At 47.5% G+C, this 19,968-nt stretch overlaps 2 protein-coding genes across 3 annotated transcripts; both read right to left on the reverse strand.

Moving 5' to 3' along the window:
- Positions 1 to 69: 69 nt before the first annotated feature.
- Positions 70 to 6,423, reverse strand: SNF8 (SNF8 subunit of ESCRT-II). Of its 2 annotated transcripts, XM_074926840.1 has the most exons (8): positions 6,352 to 6,423; positions 5,858 to 5,908; positions 5,153 to 5,291; positions 4,747 to 4,851; positions 3,958 to 4,030; positions 3,163 to 3,304; positions 2,929 to 3,003; positions 70 to 2,502 (listed from the first exon to the last, which is right to left on the reverse strand). In XM_074926840.1, exons 1-8 carry the CDS (start codon positions 6,403 to 6,405, stop codon positions 2,365 to 2,367), a joined length of 777 nt encoding a protein of 258 aa, XP_074782941.1. In that variant the 5' UTR covers positions 6,406 to 6,423; the 3' UTR covers positions 70 to 2,364. The 2 variants fall into 2 exon arrangements, with proteins under 2 accessions (XP_074782941.1, XP_074782942.1); XM_074926841.1 differs by lacking the exon at positions 5,858 to 5,908 and having other exon boundaries at positions 6,352 to 6,405.
- A 1,915-nt stretch (positions 6,424 to 8,338) lies between these two features.
- Positions 8,339 to 12,441, reverse strand: GIP (gastric inhibitory polypeptide). Its single transcript, XM_074927153.1, has 4 exons — positions 12,368 to 12,441; positions 11,062 to 11,208; positions 10,589 to 10,720; positions 8,339 to 8,435 (listed from the first exon to the last, which is right to left on the reverse strand). The coding sequence occupies exons 1-4, from the start codon at positions 12,439 to 12,441 to the stop codon at positions 8,339 to 8,341; spliced, it is 450 nt and encodes a 149-aa protein (XP_074783254.1).
- Positions 12,442 to 19,968: the final 7,527 nt, after the last annotated feature.

Here is a 19,968-nt window from a genome sequence, read left to right on the forward strand (position 1 = left end):
GGAGCTGTGGCTGTAGGAGCGCTCTGATGAGGCCAGGGTATGACAGGGCCCACGTACCGTGTGCCCAGGCAAAACCTTTTTTGTGCGGGTTGGGAGAGGGGGAGCCTCTCTGCTCTGGGGAGCCCATCTACCTGATGTCTTTCTTCTAGACACTGTTCTAGACAGACCAAAGATAAAGAGCAGTGGTGGAATCTGGGCTCCTTTCTGAAAGCTTTATTTAAGCCCTGGGTGACTTCATCCACTGAGACTTCAGGCGCAAAGGGGCGGATGAAAAGTGGAAACTGCAAGAATCCATAAATCAAGTGCAGGTGTGTTCATCCTGGCGTTTTGGGGAAGGGAGGGTGAGAAAATAATTGGTCAGAGATGGGGGGAGCACTTAAAAATAAGTCTAGTTTGTGTATTATTTTTTTTTAAGGTGTTGATTTGAATTTAGCATTCTAGAAATATTTTATTCTGGCTGCTCTGAATGGAGCTGTTTTGTTTCCTTAACTGAAGTACTCTTTGCTTTTCACCTCTCTAGTCAGTGTAATATTTTATTTTCCTCCCTTCTTCCTCCTGCCACCTCGCTCCCCACTGCTACCTTGATCCATCGATAGAAAAAGGGGCAATTCTAGCTAAGGAAGCCACTGCTTCTGGGTGGAGTTCTGCAGAGGTGTACGCCTTGTTACTGACAAATTCCTCTGCCAAACTTGGCTGAGCACAAGCTAGCCGAGTGTTGTAAAGTTTTAACACTTCAGTGCTTTGAACGTTATAAACAGCAGCTTTTTACTGTGAGAGAAGGCCGGCCTCTTGGAGAGGTGTCTGCTGGCTGCGAGTGCCATTACCTTGAAGATGTGTTCAGTGTAACTTGGGTGGAGGTGAAATACCCAGTTTCTCCAGGTAAACGAACCTGGTGATGATTGATTGGAGCAGTATGTTTTGTTGATAAAGAGTTTGATCTACTTTTTTTTTTTTTTTTGGTTAATATTTTTACGGGAGCTTTGATAGAAAGCTCAAGCACAAAGTTGCACATTGTCCTGGGCCCTCTCCTAGTTTCCTTAAACACCTTCCCACCAGCTCGGCCCTGTTTCAGACTCCTGATGGTGGTGGGAGAACTTCCAACGCAGTCGTCTTTGTTCTAAAAAAGCGCAGAAAGAGGGGCCAAAAGACCCCTGCCGTGCGCTGTACAGAAAGGCAATGCCCCATGCGTCACTGAATTCTTCTCAGTCTCTGATTTATATCAACTCTTGCAGAACTCAGAAGCCTGCGCGAGGCTGCTTAAGCAGCTCTGAAAAGCTGAAAGGTGGAAACATTTCGGAATTGTTAAGGTGCCATTTAACAACCTGGGAACCTTTTTTTCCCTTGAGCAAGCAAACTTCCCTGGGTCTGTCATTGGCTTGATTTAGACTTAAACCCTGTCTTCCCTTGAGGGAAAGCTGAACTTACATAGGACTCACTCAACACATACACCAGACGAGAGTAAATTAAAGCGGTGTTCACCTTGAAATGAGGTCTTGGGGAGGCAGTGGGCTCTCCTGAGAAGTCATGAGCTGTGTGCTACTTCGCCGCCTCTTTAATCCCATTGTAAATGTCACGTTGTTTTTCACCATTCCGTAGCATTGTGGGTAGAGCTGTGACTCTGCTGCCTTCCCAAGGCAGAGCTGGTTCTGAAATCTGTTTGTGATGCATGTGGCGTTACCATCCACCGATACAACGAAACAAGAAAATGCCTTATTGTGGACACTATTCACATAACTAGCATGTGGCTGTAAAAGAGTATTAGTTTTATAGCTCTAATGTTGTCTGTCCTACCATTTCTGAATGTTTCCATTTCAAAGTGACAATCCTCAAATGACTGCTCTAGGCAGAGATGTTTTAGCAACAGATTTTTAGACCTAATTGAGTTGAAAATATATGCACAAGAGTCACTCTTAAGATACCTTGTTTATATACTATTGTACATAAGATTTTTTTTGTGCAATAAAGTTTGTTTTGGCAGAATCTAGACTGTGGTACTCCTTAGTTGAACAACGACTCATTCACAGAGCAGACAGGACTAGTGAACAGTTTCTCAGTGTCACTGCTGGCTCCAAGATTCTTTAGACAGAGTCACATTTGCATCCTCTGAGACAGTTGCAATAGCAGCTTAGATAATTCCCCTCTTGCTGTGACAAGGTAATCAGTTGTCTGTAATATTAAGTGGCATTTCCACCCACAACACAGGAGAAAATTCAGAGGTAAGCAAGCATGAATTGGCCCTATTAAACTTTTCAAGCTAGACACTTTTTACAAAACTTTTATTTGAAGTCCACTGTCCCTGTGTTTCAGGTGATACGCAAATAACCTCACAAGAAGAATTATATACAGGCACAGAAAGCGTAGCAGTCAAGGTATTGCCTCCTGGGCTTCCTCTGGAGTGATTTCCTGAGAGTACAGCTCTGTAAAGAGAGCAGGCAGCCAGTACTGAGGTTCTCCTGCTGCCTGCGTATCCAGCCAGGCCATTCCTTCCTTCAGCAAGTGTTCCTGTACAAACAGAGAGGAAACTGTGAGTGAAACTTAACTAAAGAGCTGAGAAGCCATTTGCAATTGAGGCCTGACCCCACATCTATTCTAGAGTAAGGGAGGGTGTAGAACTTGGACTACAATAATTTTTACTTAAGCAGGAGAAATATAGTTCAGACATCCTGCCCTGCGTGTTTTGTAAGACCTGAGCTAACAAGATCCGAGTTTTAACGGAGATTAGTGAAGCCACAGGAATATCTGCAGCTTCTGAGATTCTGCTTTCCTTAATCTATGTTTACACAGTGTGTACTCTGCCTCTGGTCTACCAGCGAGCTTAGGATCCCCCCTGCATGACGTGATAACGCAGCCCCAGCCAGGCGTCGGCTGCGGGAGCAGTCACTGCACTGTCACTGAACTCCACCCTGCACGCGAGGCCTTCGTACGTACCAGCACTTGCTTTGCACGTTCTGTCTCCCACTTCAGGCTGGACCTGATCTCACTGACTGTCACGTAGCCCTTTTTCTGAAAAGAGAGGAAAAATACTTATAAAGACTTAAGTCTGTAGTTTAGAAGAGTGTGGATAGTTTTGCCTACAGGCCTGGTCTAATCTCAGTTCCCTGTCACAGAAGCAATAAGGTTCTTTCAAACTGGTTGTATTGAGCCAGGAGATTTTAAAAATACCTCTGCCAGCTGCAGGACGACAGTGTGATCCATGTTCAGTTCAGCTGGTACCGACTGGACCAGATATGTTCCACCAACAGGGATAATCCCAAAGCCACTCCCCAGGACCTTCAGTTTCTTGATTGCACGAAGGAGATCATCCCTGAGAAGCAGAGGTCAATGCAAGGCTTTGAAGTGAGAGTCTCTCTCAAAACACACACTACATTCTGTGAATGAGGAAGACTTGACGTGCAGAAGCTACGAGCAGTAACAGCTCCTTGGAGCTTGCTGCAGTACCAGGTAATCAACAGCTGAAAAAAAAAGTTTTATAAAGCAATTTAGAATTAATTGGCATATCTGTGCCCCCTTTCAGAAGCACAGACTTGCAGTAGAGTCACACTTGTAGCACCTGAGCTGCAGGTGCTAAATTCTTTAAGATTCAGCCCCAATTAGTGATTGTGGTGAGTAGTGTCCTAAAGTCCACTTCTGCAGTGACACCCATCAGCCCCTGCCTTACAGCTCAGAAGACCAAAGCAGCTTCAGCAGACGGGCAGAAAGAGCTGGGTTTGCAGGGAACTGTCTCCGGCTCCAGGCAACAGTCCTCTGTGCCTCAGGGCTCCCAGAGAAAGCACACTGCTGCGTTCTGAAATGGTCAGGCCATTAATTGTGGATCACGTGTTAAGTGGCTCCACTGCTAGAAGTCAAATTTGAAGTTCAGTTAACAGCAGTGCCTACAAGTGCTGCTGAGATCAGTCACCCCCTTTTCTTCCCCAAATGCTACTTGATTCCCCTTTCCTGTAACATGCAGACACTCACTGGCTGACATCCTGAGCAAACTTCCCCCTTCCCTTCAGCACTTGCTGATGAAGTTCTTCCAGTGTTATCAGACCTAGGAGTCAACAAAAGGAGACAGGAAAGCATTACAAAATTCATCCAGCAAGAGCAGTCAAGGATCCTTTGTGCGTTTGGCACTGGCTTACCCCTGCCTTCCCTTTTACAAGCGGCTGTTCATTGTTCCCAGTATCCAGCCCCGGGTGAGATCAGCATCGAGTCACTTCTGTTCCCAGAACTAACATGCAGCTCAGCTGTTGCCTTCTCCCACAAATGTATCAGACTCAAGTTTCAACTGGCTTTGCTGTAGCCCATTCCTGGTCTCAGATTGCCCTTTTGGAGCGAAGAACATCTACTATCTTTTCATGAGGCACTTATCACTGGTATTCCAACTCTTCGGGATATTGCTGTGATCCTTTAGAGACAATCTTACTGCCAGGCTCAACGCTGTAACTTAGCAGTTTTGTACTCCAAGATTGTCATGGATCCCTGCTCCTTCCCCATGATACTGTGAGTTATGGTTTTGCTACCTACACAGGGCAGAGCTGGTTGATTTCTGAACGAATAAAGCTGGGTGATTCCCAGTGGTGTAGCTGTAACATGTTACAGAAAGGAAACAAGACTTTTGGGGACAGTGAAGACAGAACTGCCATTCAGTAATTTGTGAAATCTAGTAAAGAGCACTACACTGAGCCCTGCGACTCATTTTCCACAGGGAAAGATATCCTCCTGTTCGCTCTGTCTCCTAGAAACCAGACACAGTAGGATCCTCACCTCCATTCTGGTGTTTCAGAGCCAGGCAAACTTCAATGATCTGCACACCCAGTTCATAGTAAAAGTCTCCAACTCCCAGCATTTCTGACCAGAATCCTTTACCAGCTGTGAAGCAAGAAAGGGGAAAGCGATTGGACCACTGGCAAAAATATCCTTCCTTAACAGTTACTGGTGTGACACAGACTGCTCACAAACCTTGCTGCGAGAGCTCTCAGATCTGTCGGAGAAGAGTCTCCATTTTGGTTACTGTTGTCCCACACCCTTTTAAGTAACACCCAATAGTACATTACACTCATTCACAAACCCCAGGAATCAAAACACCATCAGCTCTCCTCAAGGAAATAGTTTACAGTCTGAGAACAGTGAGATGAGTCCTTAGTCATTAACCCCAGTGCCTGTCCCTCACATGCCAAAGGATCCACTCCGATTGTTGCACACATATCCTGGAACTGGACCCGGAACTCGGGGTTTTTACGGATCTCTTGCTTATGTTTGCTGGCAAACTCTTCTAAGTTGGTCTTAAACATGTCCAGCTGCTTAGACATCTGAAAGAGAATCGAAGTGTTTCTGTCTTAGCACTTAACGTAATGCAGTTTTTGCATAAAACACAGCCCCCCAACAGGCATTAAGCGAGCAGACAGGCATTAAGTGAGCAGACTCCTCAAGAAACACTCAAGTCTCTGACATGCTGCCTGCCCAGTGGTATCAAAGGAAGGAAACCAGATAAAACTGCTTGATTAAATGAGAATTCTCCATGCTTTTAACACTGAATTCAAACCAGTGTCAAGACCACAGTGGAGATAAGGCGAAGGGTTGTTCTGAACAAAGAGACAGGCTGTGAAGGGGGGGCAGCAGTTATTCTGTGGTGTGCATGGGGTAAAACCAGTTCTACAGAAATGAGGTGTCGCTGAGGTCTCAGGAGGCAGAGCAAGACCTGTAGCACACACATCACAGCTCTCTGATGGCAAGGCAACCTAATGGGTGCCATCGTTATCCACACCTCTTGTGGACAGTGCTCCAGACACTGAAGCAGAGGAGGAAAGGAAGCCCAGGTTTGCGGGGCTCCCAACCACCGTTATTCCTGCTGCCAGGACAGGCGTGAATCTCCCACCTGGGCCAGCTGGTCCTCGGCCAAGACCGTCCCTCGCTCCTTGTACTTCGCCTGCAGGAGGAAAACACGATGATGGAGACAGTGCTGAAGGGCAGATGGACCAGAAACCAGAGCTGGATGAGGGAGATGCTCCTTAAGGAGGGATGAACCGGGAGGACGCAGAGCCCGGGGCTCTGGGCAAGCTGGGAGGCTGCCAGGAAGCTCGTGGCACCCTGGGCTTGGCGCAGGGCTGGCACCGGGCTGGGATGGCCCCACACCGAGCCTGGCACCCCCCGCCACAGGGCCGGAGGGGCCTGGACCCCCTCACACGGGCCCGATGGGGCCTGGCAGCTCCCCCCACCCGAGACTGGGGGGCCTGGCCCCCCCTCACACGGGCCCTGTCGCTCCCGGTCCCCTCCCTCGGGCCTGACACCCCTCGCACCGGCTCTGACACGCTCCCCCCGGCAACCCGGGCCGGGCCGCCCCGTTCTCAGCAGGGTCCCGTCGTTCCTCACCTCCGCGAGCTTCTTCTTGGCGATGGCGCCCGCGCCCACCCCCCGCCGGTGCATCCCGGCGCCGCTGCCCGCCGCGCTCCGTCTGACGTCATCACCCCGCGACGGGCGGTGCCGACGCACGGCAGGGGTGGGGTGTCCCCCCCTCCTCCCTCCTGTAACGGGGATCCCCCCCGGGGTCACCCCCCGAGGGCCTTGGGGGACACTGAGGGGCCTCAGGCCGCGCGGAGGGGTCCTTGGGTGTGGGTATGGGGGGGGCGAGGCCCTGATGGGGGGCTGGGTCCCCTCTGGGGGAGGATGACCCCCCCCTCTCTGTGGTACCTCTCACTGGAGGGGGTTTCAGTCTCCCCCGGGGTGGGGGGGAGCCCTGCTTTGGGTAAAGGTGACCTCCCCCACAGATTTTTAGCCTGTTTGTGGGGCTGGGTCCCCTCTGAGGGAGGGTGTTCCCCCTGGGGGGTGTGGGGCAGCCCCACTTGGGGGGGTCAGGAGGGAGAATGAGCCCTCAGAACCCCTTTGGAAGGGTGGGCTGGCTCCCAGGTGGGTTTCAGCAGGGCCAGCCCTCGGCCGGGGTTTGTCTCCCTGCAGCCCAGGCTGGACTTCACCACCCACAGCTGATGCCAACATCATTTTTTAACTCAGAGCCCCGTGGCAGATCCTAAAAGCCTGAAAACCTGCAGTCGGGATCTTTCAGCGTTACGGTTCAGCCAGCTGCAGACCAATTCACTGACACAAAGTGTGTTATTACGACCCTCACCATCCTTGTTTGGGAAGGATGCTTATTTTTTTTGGCAATTTAGTAATCTTTTATAGCCCATCCCCAAGTCAAGTTTTCTTTGCATCTTATTTCAGCTTCAGACTAAACTCTTTATTGCTTGCATTAGCAAAATAGACAATATGCACAGAACAGAATGAATGTAAGACATCTTCCTCCTTCTCATGTGTCTTGGTAGGATGAGGAGAGCTCTTCGGGAAGGTCCTGGAGTTACACAGTCCTGACAAAGCAGAAGAGGGAGAGAAAAGCATCAATTCCTGTGTACTGCACTCACCCCCTTTTCATTTGGTTCCTATAGAAAACACAGAAGTCCTGGCCTTCTCCACGCTGCAGCCCCCTCTGATACCTTGCAAATCCATTCTGATAACAAGACGTCTATCAAAGTTAGTATCTAACAGTAAGCACCTACAAGCTTTGAGAAAAATCAGCAACTGATTAGAGGAGAGAGATGCAAATAAGTGTTTCTCTGCAGGAAAGGCTGCAGTATGAGCTCAACCGTTATTTGTTTTCTCTGGCCTGCTGGCTGGCCACTCGGCTCACATTGTCTGACCAAGCTGCATGGAATTGTCTGTAGCACAGAGCTGCCTCTTATTTCCAACCTACATTTATTCATGGCCAGTTCATCCCTTTTTGTTCTTGTGCCAACTTTTGCTATTAGCATAAACAGCTCTTTTCTTGCTCTGTGGCTTTTTTTTTTTTTTTTATAGATGGTGACTGTCTCTCTCAGCCTTCATTTTACTCCACTAAACATAGAGTGGGCTTGCGATTCCATTGAGCCTCCTCATGGCCCTCCCCTGCACCTTTTGCATCGCAGTTTCTTGTGTGTGTCTCTGAATGCCTTTCATAGCACTGTACAATCCATAGGGAAAAAAAAAAAAATGTTCTGTAAGTGGTTTGATGAACACCTCATTTGCTCATTAAAAAGAGGGGAAAAGGATTTACTATCCTCCCTTCTTTAGACAGTATTTTTTTGGAATTTGTCTTCCCCCATCTTTCTTGTATCAATGGTCTGAAGATACTTTTGCAGAACCAAACTCTGGCCAGAGCTCTTACCTCTCCAGTCAAACCCAGCTGAGCTGTGCCATGTAAGCACTCAGTGGTTATCTAAAGAAATCCTAAATTCATTGACTGAGCACTGCAGCAAGTACCTTTGGGGCAAAAGGCTGGGAAAGGATCTGTAGGGGTGCTTGTAATGACAGGAATAAGTAGAACAGCCACTCACATCGGTCTGCAGAGATCAGTCAACATCAGCCATGTCAGAAAATCCTGGTTCAAAACAGCCTTCAAACCTTCTGAACCTTCCAGAGAAGTCAAACTGCAAGAAACGCGCCATGCCGTAAAGACAGAGGAGAGGCAATAATTCAGGTGCAGTATACGACACTCTCTTATCCCAGTCCCCTCAAGTTCACAGGGATATTTTGTTTTCGTTGTCTTAATATCTTTGACTCAGATAAACCCACAAAAAGCTTTTTGACATGGCGAGCTCCTTGCACTCAACAGTGCCTTGATCTTGGCATGTTTGGGCTGCCCGGCAGTGGACAGGTCTGTCAGGCTTGGGGGGACGAGAAGGAACAGTCCAGTGACCCCCCCTTCTCGCCCCACCTCCTCTCAGAACCAGCAGGCATCAAAACAAAAGCAGAGCGTGGGTGAAGCAGCATCTATGCTTCAGACTCACAAAGGAAACTCTTTGTTTCCAAGAAGGACTTTCCTCTGCCAGTTGCATTTTTTATTTGCAATTAAGAACATTGAGGGAGACACTAGAAAACATTTTATTTTTTTTTAAAAAAATGAAGCTAATCAAGCTGATTAATGACTAGCATCAAAGGTTTCCCTTCCCCCTTCTACCCCCACCCCCAGAACAGGTTAGACAAACATCTGTCAGGAACAGTTTAGGGTGCATTGATCCTGCCTCGGAGCAGAGGTCAGACTAAATGACCTCTTGAGATCCCTCAAAGCCCTTGTTTCTTTGATTTTGTATTTTCCGTATGACTAGCAGTTCTCAGTGTCTGATTTTCTGAGTGCTTGGCCTGAGACACCCCTGTGCACCATAACTGTGCTCATTTCCCCCACCCCGGGTCATCCCCCGCACCCTGGTTTCAAAAGCAGTTTTCATGCAAAGGCTGTAAAAGACAACAAATGCCCCCAGATTCTTGTTCTGGGTGACTGTCCCATGACTCCCTGTAGTTAGAAATTCCATTCTTTTTTTGCCAGAAGACATTAGGATTGTGCCTGAAGGATGTGGACTGTGTGCGGTAAGTGCTTTTTTTCCTTCTTGCCACCATTTTAAGACTAAGCAGCAGCAACCTGTTAGGTTTTACAAAATCCCCTTCATGTTAAAGAAAGGAAATGTATCCCTCATTCATTTGTTGGTGGGATTTTTTTTTTTTTTTTTTTTTTTTAAATATAGAAAGTGCCTGAGAACAGATTTTTCTCCTTTGGACTCGTGTCTAATTTGCTGTTTGAACATTTGTGACATAAGCTAAGATTGGGGGAGGTGAAACAGGCTATTGACAGGCTGCGGATATGCTGACACAGCACAAAGCCACGCAGCGCTGAGATACACAAGTGTGCTCTCAGCCAGATGGCTCGGGGAACGAAGGCACGAGCTGCAGCAGGAGAGAGCTCCAGATGGACCAGGTTACCTTGCCCAGAGGTACCTGTTCCCGGCAAGCTCGTCTCGCCATCGTTACCACCATCGTGATGATTTTAAGGTGATTACACCTTAAAAAAAAAAAAATTAAAAAAAAATCTGTGCAACTGGGGACACACAGATCAGAACCCAACTGGGAAATTCCTCCTGGCTGCGTGGTTTCCCCCTGCCTCGTTTCACGTTTAGATGACAAGCTTTTCATAATAAGAGCTTGTAGCAGTGATATGAGGAAATAACCGCTTTGCTTTTTTTTTTTTTTAAAAAAAAAAAACTAGTCCACATGCTGAGAGTGCGAACGAGTAGGATTTTATTTTGTTGATCAGATCAAAATGTTTTGCAGAAATGTATCAATTGCCCATCATTTTTGCTGGAGAGTTTTCTTTTGAGAGGGTTTTGTTGTTCTGATCAGGTCAAAACACTTCATTTTGACTTCTCTGTTAGGGTGATGTTGGGGTGTTAGGGGAATGGATGAGCTTCAGCCCTGTCAAAAGTCCGTGCTTTGACCTTATCAAAGTGCTGGATTTTGATGAGGCTGTGCTGACCTTTGCAAAACCAAAAGAGACCCCGATCATCTATATTTTGGGCATTTTGCGAGAAATTTCAAAATTAGAGAGGCTTTTTTGGTCTTTGTTCTTTTCCTCACTCCTGAGACAGAATTGCAAAATGTGAAATTTCCTTTTGAAATTAAAATCGGGTTTTTTTTCCCTCTATGTGAATCCGTTACCATAGATTCCTGCCTCCAAACATTCCTTCAAAAGTTAAACACTTGGGGTCCTCATTCCCTCCCTGCGACCAGACTTTCTACTCTCCCATCTCACCTCTGATTTTTCTTGGCTTTTAGAAGCCAGGCGAAGAAATCTTTGGCTTCCTGAGTGCCCAGGTCCAATCTCTGACCATTCCCAGCTGATACTTGGGGCTCAGCTTCCCGCTTGTACGGCTCGATGATGTTGCTGGAAAGGCAAAATGGGAAGCTAGCAGCCCGAGATGCCACAAGAGGGTGCCAAAATGCTTCTTTTCCACAAAAACCCAGCTCCCTCCCACTCCATCTCCCAGCCAGAGAAGAAGGCGGTCTTGGACAGGGAGAGGGATAGTTGTGCTGTGTGCCGACAGACCAGAAACATTTCTAGGACTTAGAAAAATAAAAGAAAAAAAAGAAAACCAACTCCCTAGAGAATCACTGCTGCAATCCAAGAAAAATATCCTCGGCTTTACATTCTTCTGTAGCCATCGGTTGGCTGACGACAGCTGCGAGTTTGGATCGTAGGAGCTTTGAAAGTCTACACACACTTACTCGCTTTTCTTCTCCCGTCTGGCTAGCAACCATTCCACAAAGTTCTTCTTCAGCATGCTATCCATCGTGCGGCTGTAATCGCTTGCCAGGGTGGCCTCAGAGTAGCGTCTTTGCACTGGTCTGGCACTGGGAGTCCTTGTACTTACCCTGGGGTAGGAGCACAGAGACAAGAGTGAGTCCTGCACCGAGCGGGAGCCCACGCTGGGCGAGTTTCGCTTGGGCTGCACGTGGTGGCCCTGGCGGTTCCTCGCCAGCAAGGTTTTGTGATCGCTTTTAATGGTGCAGGTGACAATTCCTGCGCTGTAACAGTAAGGGGATGGCTGGGGAAGGGGCTAACATGCTCCTCAGCCATTTCACCTGCTCCTGACAATTGCAGCTCGAGACTGGAGAATTTGGGAGGAGATCAGCTCAGGATAGTTGCTGATAGTCTGGAGTCAGCATGGTTTTCCCTGCCGTAGCCTGATTGACAGAATCAGTTAGGTTGGAAAGGACCTTGAAGATCATCCGGTCCAACTGTTAACCCAGCACTGACAGTTCTCAACTCCAGCATATCCCCTATATTCACGTGGACTTTGGCTCCGAGCTAAGGCACCAGGCATGCTCAGGCTCCCTCCTCCAGTGAGCTGCACACCTACGGACAGGGAATCCACCTCTTGAGTCCTCGAGAGGCTCAGGGTGGGTGGCAGGAGGCAAGGGCTGACCCTGAGACCAGTGGTCTGACAGTAGAGACATAGTTGGTGGCTACCTAAGTTAGCAAAAGATTTCAAAGCTGATCCTTTTTTAGTCCTACAAGCTGGGATTGCAGCAACTCCTATTGCTCTAATAAGGATCGTTTTGGATCTTCTCAGGTAGTAGCTGGAAGTTTTGGAGCAGGAGTCAGGGAAAGAGAAGGAAAGTCTTTATTATACACCTACTTTATGTAACTGGTCATATTTTCAGAGGCTTCCAAATACTGGATGCCCCCTAACCTCATTCATGTGAGATGATTACATCTTGTTTCTAGTTCACAGCCAACCTTCTTCTCTTCCTGGTTTACTTCCAGCTTGTTCCTCCTAACCCAGAGCTATGAATTTGTAGGGAAAACTTGGGAGTTCCTGGCTTCATCTCAAAGGCTCAGGGCTTTAGTTTGATATCTCTCTTATCATTCCCTCATCTCTGTACACTTGGCTGTCTCTATTATCTGAGATCAACCTCAGGACTCATGTTCTCACCTACTTACCAAGATGCCAGTGGAAAAAATCCATTTGCCTCCAGTGGGGAGCTGGAAAAGGCTCAAAACACACCGTGAGCTTTCCAAAACACTTACCCCGAGATGTTTTCTTCCATCAAAACAAACCCAAGAGAAGCGAGGAGCAGAGAGAGAACTTTGAAAGACATCATTTTCTTGGCTGGTTTCTCTGTTCCAAAGCAGAGGGCAGTCCAGATGTCCAGCCCCTGTAACACATGGGACACATAAGGGGCAGGACAGCGAACCCAGAGGCATGTGCGGCGGTGGTTGGGCACGTGCCTGTGCTTGTAAATGTGCTCCTTCAGTCCTTGTGCTTCGAGCAGCCTTCTCCATCCTACAAAGCCCTCTTCTGCCGCTCCCAGTTAAATTACTTTTTCAATGCCAACGCTCTTTCCCCACTGTGGTGTCTTTTAATGTTGGTTCCTTATACTTTTATTGTAACCATCAAATTCATTGTGGGTCTCACATTCCTGGAGGCAGGGGCTTTGTCTTCCTCCATGTTTACAAGCTGACCCTGTGGGTACCTCATTGTGCTTTAAGGGTCGATTCAATCTTGAGTATGTGAACGGGAACGTACGTTGGATCAGGCAATTCAGCAGCAATGGCATCCTGCTTATCCCACACTGTGGTTCTGCAGGATTTAGGAGCCTGATCTAATTTCTGGGAGATTTTCTGTTGGGATGGATAATGCCTTACGTAGGGACTGGAGCCAGTCAGCGAATATCAGTTATGAAAAATATCCCATGGACAGTGACAGGATCAAATTCCAAGATTTATTAGTTTCAAGCTGTTCCTAGTCCTCACATCCACAGTTCAGCTCAATAGTCCTTGGACATCTGAGCTCTTTTAATTACTATTCCAGCTCTGCAAACTCTGTACAAAAATGGTTTTGATCATGGCTCCCAGATATATTTTGTTGTCCCTCACTCTGTTATACCTATTTCTGGAAACTCCATTGCAATGGAGAGCTGCTGTCAACAGGAATAACACAGTTACAAAAAGATCAGGACTCAATTATCCCATCCTTCAAAAATTTATTCACACATTGATAGAACTTTACTCCTCTAAGTAGTTATTTGTACTCTTACAACAGCCCAATTATTGTTTTGGAGAGAGCAAGAATCTGCAAGTTTGGGTGTTGTTTGTAATTGTAGCATTTTTTTTCCTCTGGAAAATTGTGACATCTTTTACAAATGTTTTCAGCCCTTCCTATTAAGTGAGGAAAAAAAACCCCAAACCTAAATGTATTGCATTATCTCAGATTTTTCAAGTGTTGAGGAATGCTCTTAAAAGCAAAGGTATAATATTCTGAACACTGGCAAAATCCCTAAAATACTTAGGCTGAAAGCAATAAAAGACAAATTGTTACAGAGTGTTAACAGCAGAAGTAAATTCCATTATCCAAAAAGCTGAGGAGTATTTCAAGTGAGAAAAGAAAAAAAAAAAAAAGTCATGATTAAGTAACTGAGGTTTTCCCTCTTATTTGTTTTTCATTTCGTGTATTGGTGGTATAACTGTGGGTGTGATGATGGGTCTGAAAACAGATAAGTTGTGCAAGAATATTGTTCTGCTTCGGATAATTATTTACGATGCTGGGAGAGGAAATGCCTTGTAGCCTTAATTTTAAGAAAGGGCAGTAACTTCCCCGCAGAATTTACCCAAACAGGGAGGAAAAGCAATCCACGTTTTCAGAGACTCTTGAAAAACCATTCTGAATTAATACAAGACGCCTTTGCCCGTGTGACACTGAACTGGAGTAGCTGAGCTCTCCCAGCCCAGTCTGGCACAGGGTTTGCTGCGATACCTACGCTGTTTTGATCCAATAACTTGACTTCTTCACAAAAAGAGGAACAACTGGTGGGATCTTTGCAACACGAAGGTCTGCCAGTCCCCTGTGCAATACCATCTCCTTTAGAAGAAGCATTATCCCTGTTTTATCCAGAGTTGGGAGGTCCCCAAAAAGCAGCTAAGAACCAATTTCTCCTCTTTTCCCTGGGTAGGTGCAGATCCCAACCTGATATTTGCCACATACTGAATCCTCCTCTGAAATAACAGTCTTTCCCTTTACAGCCTGACACATACACTGCTGCAGGTCTTTTTTTTTTTTTTTTGCCAAAGCTACCAAGAAAACAGCCAGTCTTGTACCACTTTGGGAAAAACTCAGCCAAAGTGACAGGCTGTTCCTGCTCTGCTACAGCCCGATGCTCTCAAACACTATTCACTCCCACTATCTTGGGGGGAAAAAAAAAAAAAGTTAAAAAGAGAGACTGACATAGAGCTTCTTACCTTTCTCCTCTGAAGCTGCCTGGAGGATTTCAGCTACTTCTGGTGCTGATGAGACCCCTCAGGGCTTTTATATACATTAGCTGGGCAGGACCAAACCCACTTCCATGAGGTAAACAGGAAATCAAGCACCTAATCAAAGCAATTCAAACCCACTTAGAGCTGCTTCATTAGGTCTATTGACCTATAGAGCAGGAAAATAACCTTTTAAAATATGTTTACATTAATGGCAATTAAACATTACTATATCACCAAATCAAGAATGCACATGGATTGTGGGTGTAATGCACACGACATTGGTCTAAACTTTAATTACACGTCGCATTGCCTTCCATGATAAAAACCTCCTTAATTTCCATCTTTTCTTTTGTCAAATGTAAATGTTATTTTTGAGAGATCCAGTCTGCTCCTTCTCTTTCTTACAGGAGGAATAACTTTGCTAAAATCGATGACTCTCATCATTGTTAGTCACCATCAAGTCAGGGTATCCCAGCTGCAGTCTGCAACCCCTTGTGCAAACCCCAAATTCAGAAAACAGCATCTATCCCCCCAAACGGGCATTCCAAGAGGAGAAAACTTGGGATAGAGAGGGGCGGACAGGAAACTAGTAGGAAATGGTGAGGCAGCACTGGTTAACGAGGTGGAGGTTGGTGGCACAGCAGTCGCCTATGAGGGGTGAGGCGAAGCAGCTGGACCCGAGCACCCATTTGGGCTCTTTCTGTCCTCAGTGAGTGATGGAGTGTTTCCCTGTGGCTCTGCAGCTGCTGGGGACATGGGTCAGTGAGGCCACCACCTTGCCCTGCCCTTGCACAGCTGGATCCAGGAGAGCAGATGTTCTGCAGATGTTAATCACGCCACCGGAGTACAAGAGGTAAATCCACTTCCCACCAGCTCTGCTGTGCCTGGTAAGATGTCTTACCCGGTGTCTGACCTGTCCTGCTTCCCCTGGGTTTCTCTGGGAGAGTTAAACCCATCACATTTTAACATGTAAATCCTGTTTAGGGACTGCTACCAGGTGCACGCCTGCTCTAGGTACACCCCGTCACACCCAGCTTCAATCTGTTGAAGGAGCAGAGCTGGATGATGTTTGAACCAGCCTAACCCAGGAGCTAAGCTCTGCTCACATCAGCACCAAAGCCAAGCAGTGCCCGTGGCTGTGCTGGCTTGCCGAGCCCAGTCCCGTCCGCAGCTCGATTTCCCTGAGTTGCCTGAACTTTTGCAGGAGGTTATCCAAGTTACAACCATCCCCTCAGGTCTGCCAGCCTTTTTTTTTTTTTTTTTTTTAAATTTATTTATTTTCTGTGGAGTTCAGCTGAGCCGCTCGGAGCAGGAACCCCGCACACCTAGACGGAGGAGGGATGTGCGTGTATGCGTGTATCCTCCCCAGGTTTGTGCTGGCTCAGCGACATCAGGGATTTGTGTGGGAAAGAAGTCAGATTTCTGGTTGACAGGGCTGAGCAAGAAACAGCCCTCAGTGGAACTGCAGTAATAATAGCAAAATCGAAGTGTCGGTGGTTTTGGCGTGGGAGAGGGTTTTGCTGTGCTGGCGCTGTGCCCGTGCTGTATCTTGTCCCAAACACGTGCAAGAAATCCAGCGTGGTGAGGTACGTGTCTCCACGCAAAAGCTATCCGCTCTGCGGTTCCTTTCTAAAAAAGTGGTTTTTCTACTCTTCTCAGAAAGTGCTGCGGGGACAGAGCGTCAGACAACAGGCTGGTTTTAACCGTTCCCTGTATTCCTGCCCCAGGAGACCGTAGGGCACGGAATGAACCGTGTCCAGCTTAGCCCGGCGCTGGCTGAGCTCAGCTCTTGCTGCTCTGTAGCTACACAACTCCCTGGCACAACCAGCCTCCCCAGCAAAAAGTGTTGCCTCTATATGGCATTAAGATAAAGGCTCAGAAGGACATTATTAACGTAGATTAAGAGTTCAGTGCTATTAGGGAGCAATTACTACGTTCACAGGAACTACTTAGCACGTGGCTTAGTCCTTTCTCTAGCAGCACACAAGCATGCCAGGGTCTCCCAAAGCTTTTCACCCATGCAGGAGCATCGTGCCTGCTGTAATAAATGATGCACTATAATAGTTACAAGTGACCAATTTACACTCCTAGCACAGTTGCTAATCAATAAAATGGAATAGTTTATCCTGGTGTCATTATTATATGTATTCTGGGTCCTTCACTCCCAGCCAACTCGGATATCTTGTTTCTCCAAAGTGCAACCTATTTGTTTTCCTCTCATTAAGTGCCTCTGTAGGATATAAAGTTAATAGAGTGAAATAAATATCCAGCAACATTAAATGTTGACCCAGGGTTCACAGTTACGGTTATTTCAGGGCATCTGCTCGTGATGCAGTTCGGACAGCAGCATCCCTCTAAAATTTCTCACAATCAAACAAAAAAAACCCCAAAACCCAGATGTGCAGAAGTTGTTTCCAAAGACGGGAGGACACTGTCTGCATTTCCTTCTCTCTGTGGTATCCACTAACCGCTGCCTAAAATGCTGAACCTCTTGATGCCAGTTCAGGTCCGGGTGGTGCAGAGGTGACGAGTGAAGTGCTGACCTAGAGAAGGGCCACGTGCCCACGTCTGCTTCTTCCAGGGTAACGGGGGGGTCTAATTAACGATGCAAACTTTGCTCTTCTCTAACCTCAGCCCATCACAGCCGCGGCAGCGCTGCCCTTGCCGCATTATCTGTGTCCCGCTGCCTCTGCTGATAACACAAGTCATTTCACAAGCTGGCTCCCAGCTTGGGACTGAGGACAACTTTAGGTTTCACCCAGCTGTGGCATTTGTCTCCCCACAAATTCAACAGGAGAGCTGGGGCTGCCCTGCTTCCTCCTCCCCTGCCAGGCAGCGCTTAGTGAGCGAGCTCTGCTCCTCTCCGCAGCCGACCTGACTCGAGGAGTTGGTGTTTCAGGAATTTGGGAATGCGTTGGGAAGATCACAGCTGCGCTACTGAAACGGTCCTTCTGCTCTGCTTTGAGACACCGAAACATCTCAAGGGCAACTTCGATTACAGAGCATTTCAAGTATTAGATGTCCCTGTAATCATGGAAAATAGGGCTTGAAGTGACCTTAAGAGGTCATCCACTCCTTCCCCTGCTCCCAGACAGCCTCAGCTCTGCTTAAATCGCTCTGAAAGGACGAGTCTGATCCATTCCCAAAAGTTTTCAGAAATGGAAATGCTGCAAAACTTCCCAAGAAATTTCTTAGTGTTTAACATCTCACTTCAGTGGCACAATTTACCCCTCTCTCCTGTTCCCAGTGGACGCGGTGAGTAAGATTTTCCCTTTCCCTCTGGAGCAGCACTCTTCGATTGCTCTTTTGTGTGGCACCGCTCAGGGCACCTCTGCTCTGCCAGAGAAGGATTCCAGGTGTTGCGTGTCCTAGGTGAAAATAACACTTTCTGCTCCATTTTCTGTGCAAGCGTTAGGCTGATCTGAGAGTCTTAACTGTATCCAGCTACGATCGATCACTATTAGCATTTGCTCTGCTCCTCGAATCACAGGGAGAGAGGAAGGAGGGATTTTTAAGTTTTTCATGCCCATCCTCTCCCTGAAATCACAGGCGTTGGAGTATCATTCAAACTCTGGTCCTGATTCAGGACTAATTCTGGTTTTAACTCCGCTTTGCTGCTGTCAAAGCCATAGAGGCTCAAAGCTTTTCCTGGAACCTCATTTCTCTCCCTAAAATACCAACAACGTCTCGCAGAGGAGGTTACTCTCACGTGCTTTATTCTCACTCATCCTGTTACACCTTTGCAGAGCACAAGTCCTAAAGACGAGCTTCTTTCCCCCAATCCCTGACCCCACAGCCCACGTCCAGCTTTCCCCTCCCTTCCTGGGGCTGCCTGGGGTCCCGCTGCCCGCTCACAGCCTCAGCTCCGTACGGCATCTTCTGGATCTCGTGCAGCAAAGGTTGGTGCTGTCGGGAAGGGAAAACCACAGACCCGATCCTGAGTGCCAGGACTCTGCCAGGGAGCTCAGACTTACTAAAATTTGGCAAAAGCAGCTTTGGCTCCAGCTGAAGGCAGCGAGGCTTTGCCTGGCTCCTCGTGCCATCCCTTGTGCCCAGCGCTCGCACCGAGCTGCACTGGGGACACGTGTGGCGGGCTGGATGGATTTCTAGGGCATCCTCGAAGTGCCAAACATTGCTCCGTCCTCTCTTCTGGCTTCAGACCTGCCTCCCTCTCCAGGGCTTGCGGGAATGGAACAGGTTTTTTCACAATGGCAAAATACCAGATATGTTTTTAAACACCAATACTCCCTTTTAACTGCAAACAAACCCTAGGGCCTTTTAAGGCTTCAGCAGTTGTTCTTGATGAATTAAGCTCGCTGGAGTGGCTGTCTCAGAGCCTTCCTGACTGCCTGTCCTTTGGGGGGGGAAAAAAAAAACCCCACAACAACTAAAAATGGGAACCACAAAATGTGAGGAATATGGACTTCTCCTCGCTGCATGTTCTGCTTGTTTCTTTTTTTCTTAAATGCTTGTCGTACCCCCCAGGAGCAGGGACCTACAGGACAGTAACGGCCGTAACAAAAAGCCCACGACAGCACCTGTAACATCCATGCGAGGAAGATTTATTTGGACCACCGAGCTGCATATAAAAAAAATCCCACAACTGCAACTTTTACCTCTGCGTAGTCAGTGCTGCCACTGCTTCCAGAGGCTGGAGAGATGATCCGGGCTTGCTCTAGCATTAAAACTACCTGTGCTTTACCCTGTTAGCACTTTACCTTGTGGCAGCTATCTTAATGCGAAAACCATCCTTTATTCCTTTTTTTTTTTTTTTTTTTGAGCAAAGATAGAGCCAGAACTCCCCAGCTGGGGAGATCAGAGTGGTGGAGCTGCAGGAAAGGAGAGGAAATAATCAGTCCCGCTAAATCCCAAGTATGTACCAGCAGGACGAGAAACTAGACAACCCGGTCCACGGCAAGGCGCCTGCCCAAGTGGCTGGTTCAGTAACGTGAAATTATTTCTATCTCGTGCCCTCGCTGCTCTCCTAACACCACCTTTCCGGCAGCCCAGCGGTGCGGGTGCCCCGGCACAGGCAGTGGAGTATGGGTCAAGGTTTCGATTGTGAAATGACCTATATTTTTTAAAGTAACCCACAACAGAAAGTGTTGGCTGTGCAGCTTCCCACCTCCCGGGATACACTTGTTTTGGGTATAAAGAATTAGGAAAAAAAAAAAAAATATGCAGTGGTATTAGTGGCTCAGCCTTTCGTTGCCTCCTGCTACAGGGAGTTTAAAAAGTGGAGATATGAAAAGCAGTGAGTGCTGGAGAGCCCGCTGTTCTTTGGGGGATTTAAACAGTGACTCGAAATTATAGGGCCCCCAAATTTGTACTTGCGGAGCATAAATCTGATATAAATGCATTTATTTCAGACTGGAGGA

The sequence above is a fragment of the Athene noctua genome, chromosome 25, assembly GCF_965140245.1.
Source record: "Athene noctua chromosome 25, bAthNoc1.hap1.1, whole genome shotgun sequence".
Lineage (NCBI taxonomy): Eukaryota > Metazoa > Chordata > Aves > Strigiformes > Strigidae > Athene > Athene noctua.

Excerpts from the sequence above, each read along its gene's own strand:
- GIP (XM_074927153.1), bottom strand. The coding sequence starts at position 12,441 with ATGATGTCTTTCAAAGTTCTCTCTCTGCTCCTCGCTTCTCTTGGGTTT. Across the intron at positions 10,721-11,061 it reads AGACGGGAGAAGAAAAGCGA|CAACATCATCGAGCCGTACA; the intron begins GTAAGTGTGTGT and ends TTGCCTTTCCAG. Across the intron at positions 8,436-10,588 it reads AAAGCCAAGAAAAATCAGAG|TTTGACTTCTCTGGAAGGTT; the intron begins GTGAGATGGGAG and ends CGTTTCTTGCAG.
- SNF8 (XM_074926840.1), bottom strand. The coding sequence starts at position 6,405 with ATGCACCGGCGGGGGGTGGGCGCGGGCGCCATCGCCAAGAAGAAGCTC. Across the intron at positions 4,852-5,152 it reads CGGAGTGGATCCTTTGGCAT|CTGGTAAAGGATTCTGGTCA; the intron begins GTGAGGGACAGG and ends CTTGCTTCACAG. Across the intron at positions 2,503-2,928 it reads AACGTGCAAAGCAAGTGCTG|GAACACTTGCTGAAGGAAGG; the intron begins GTACGTACGAAG and ends CTGTTTGTACAG.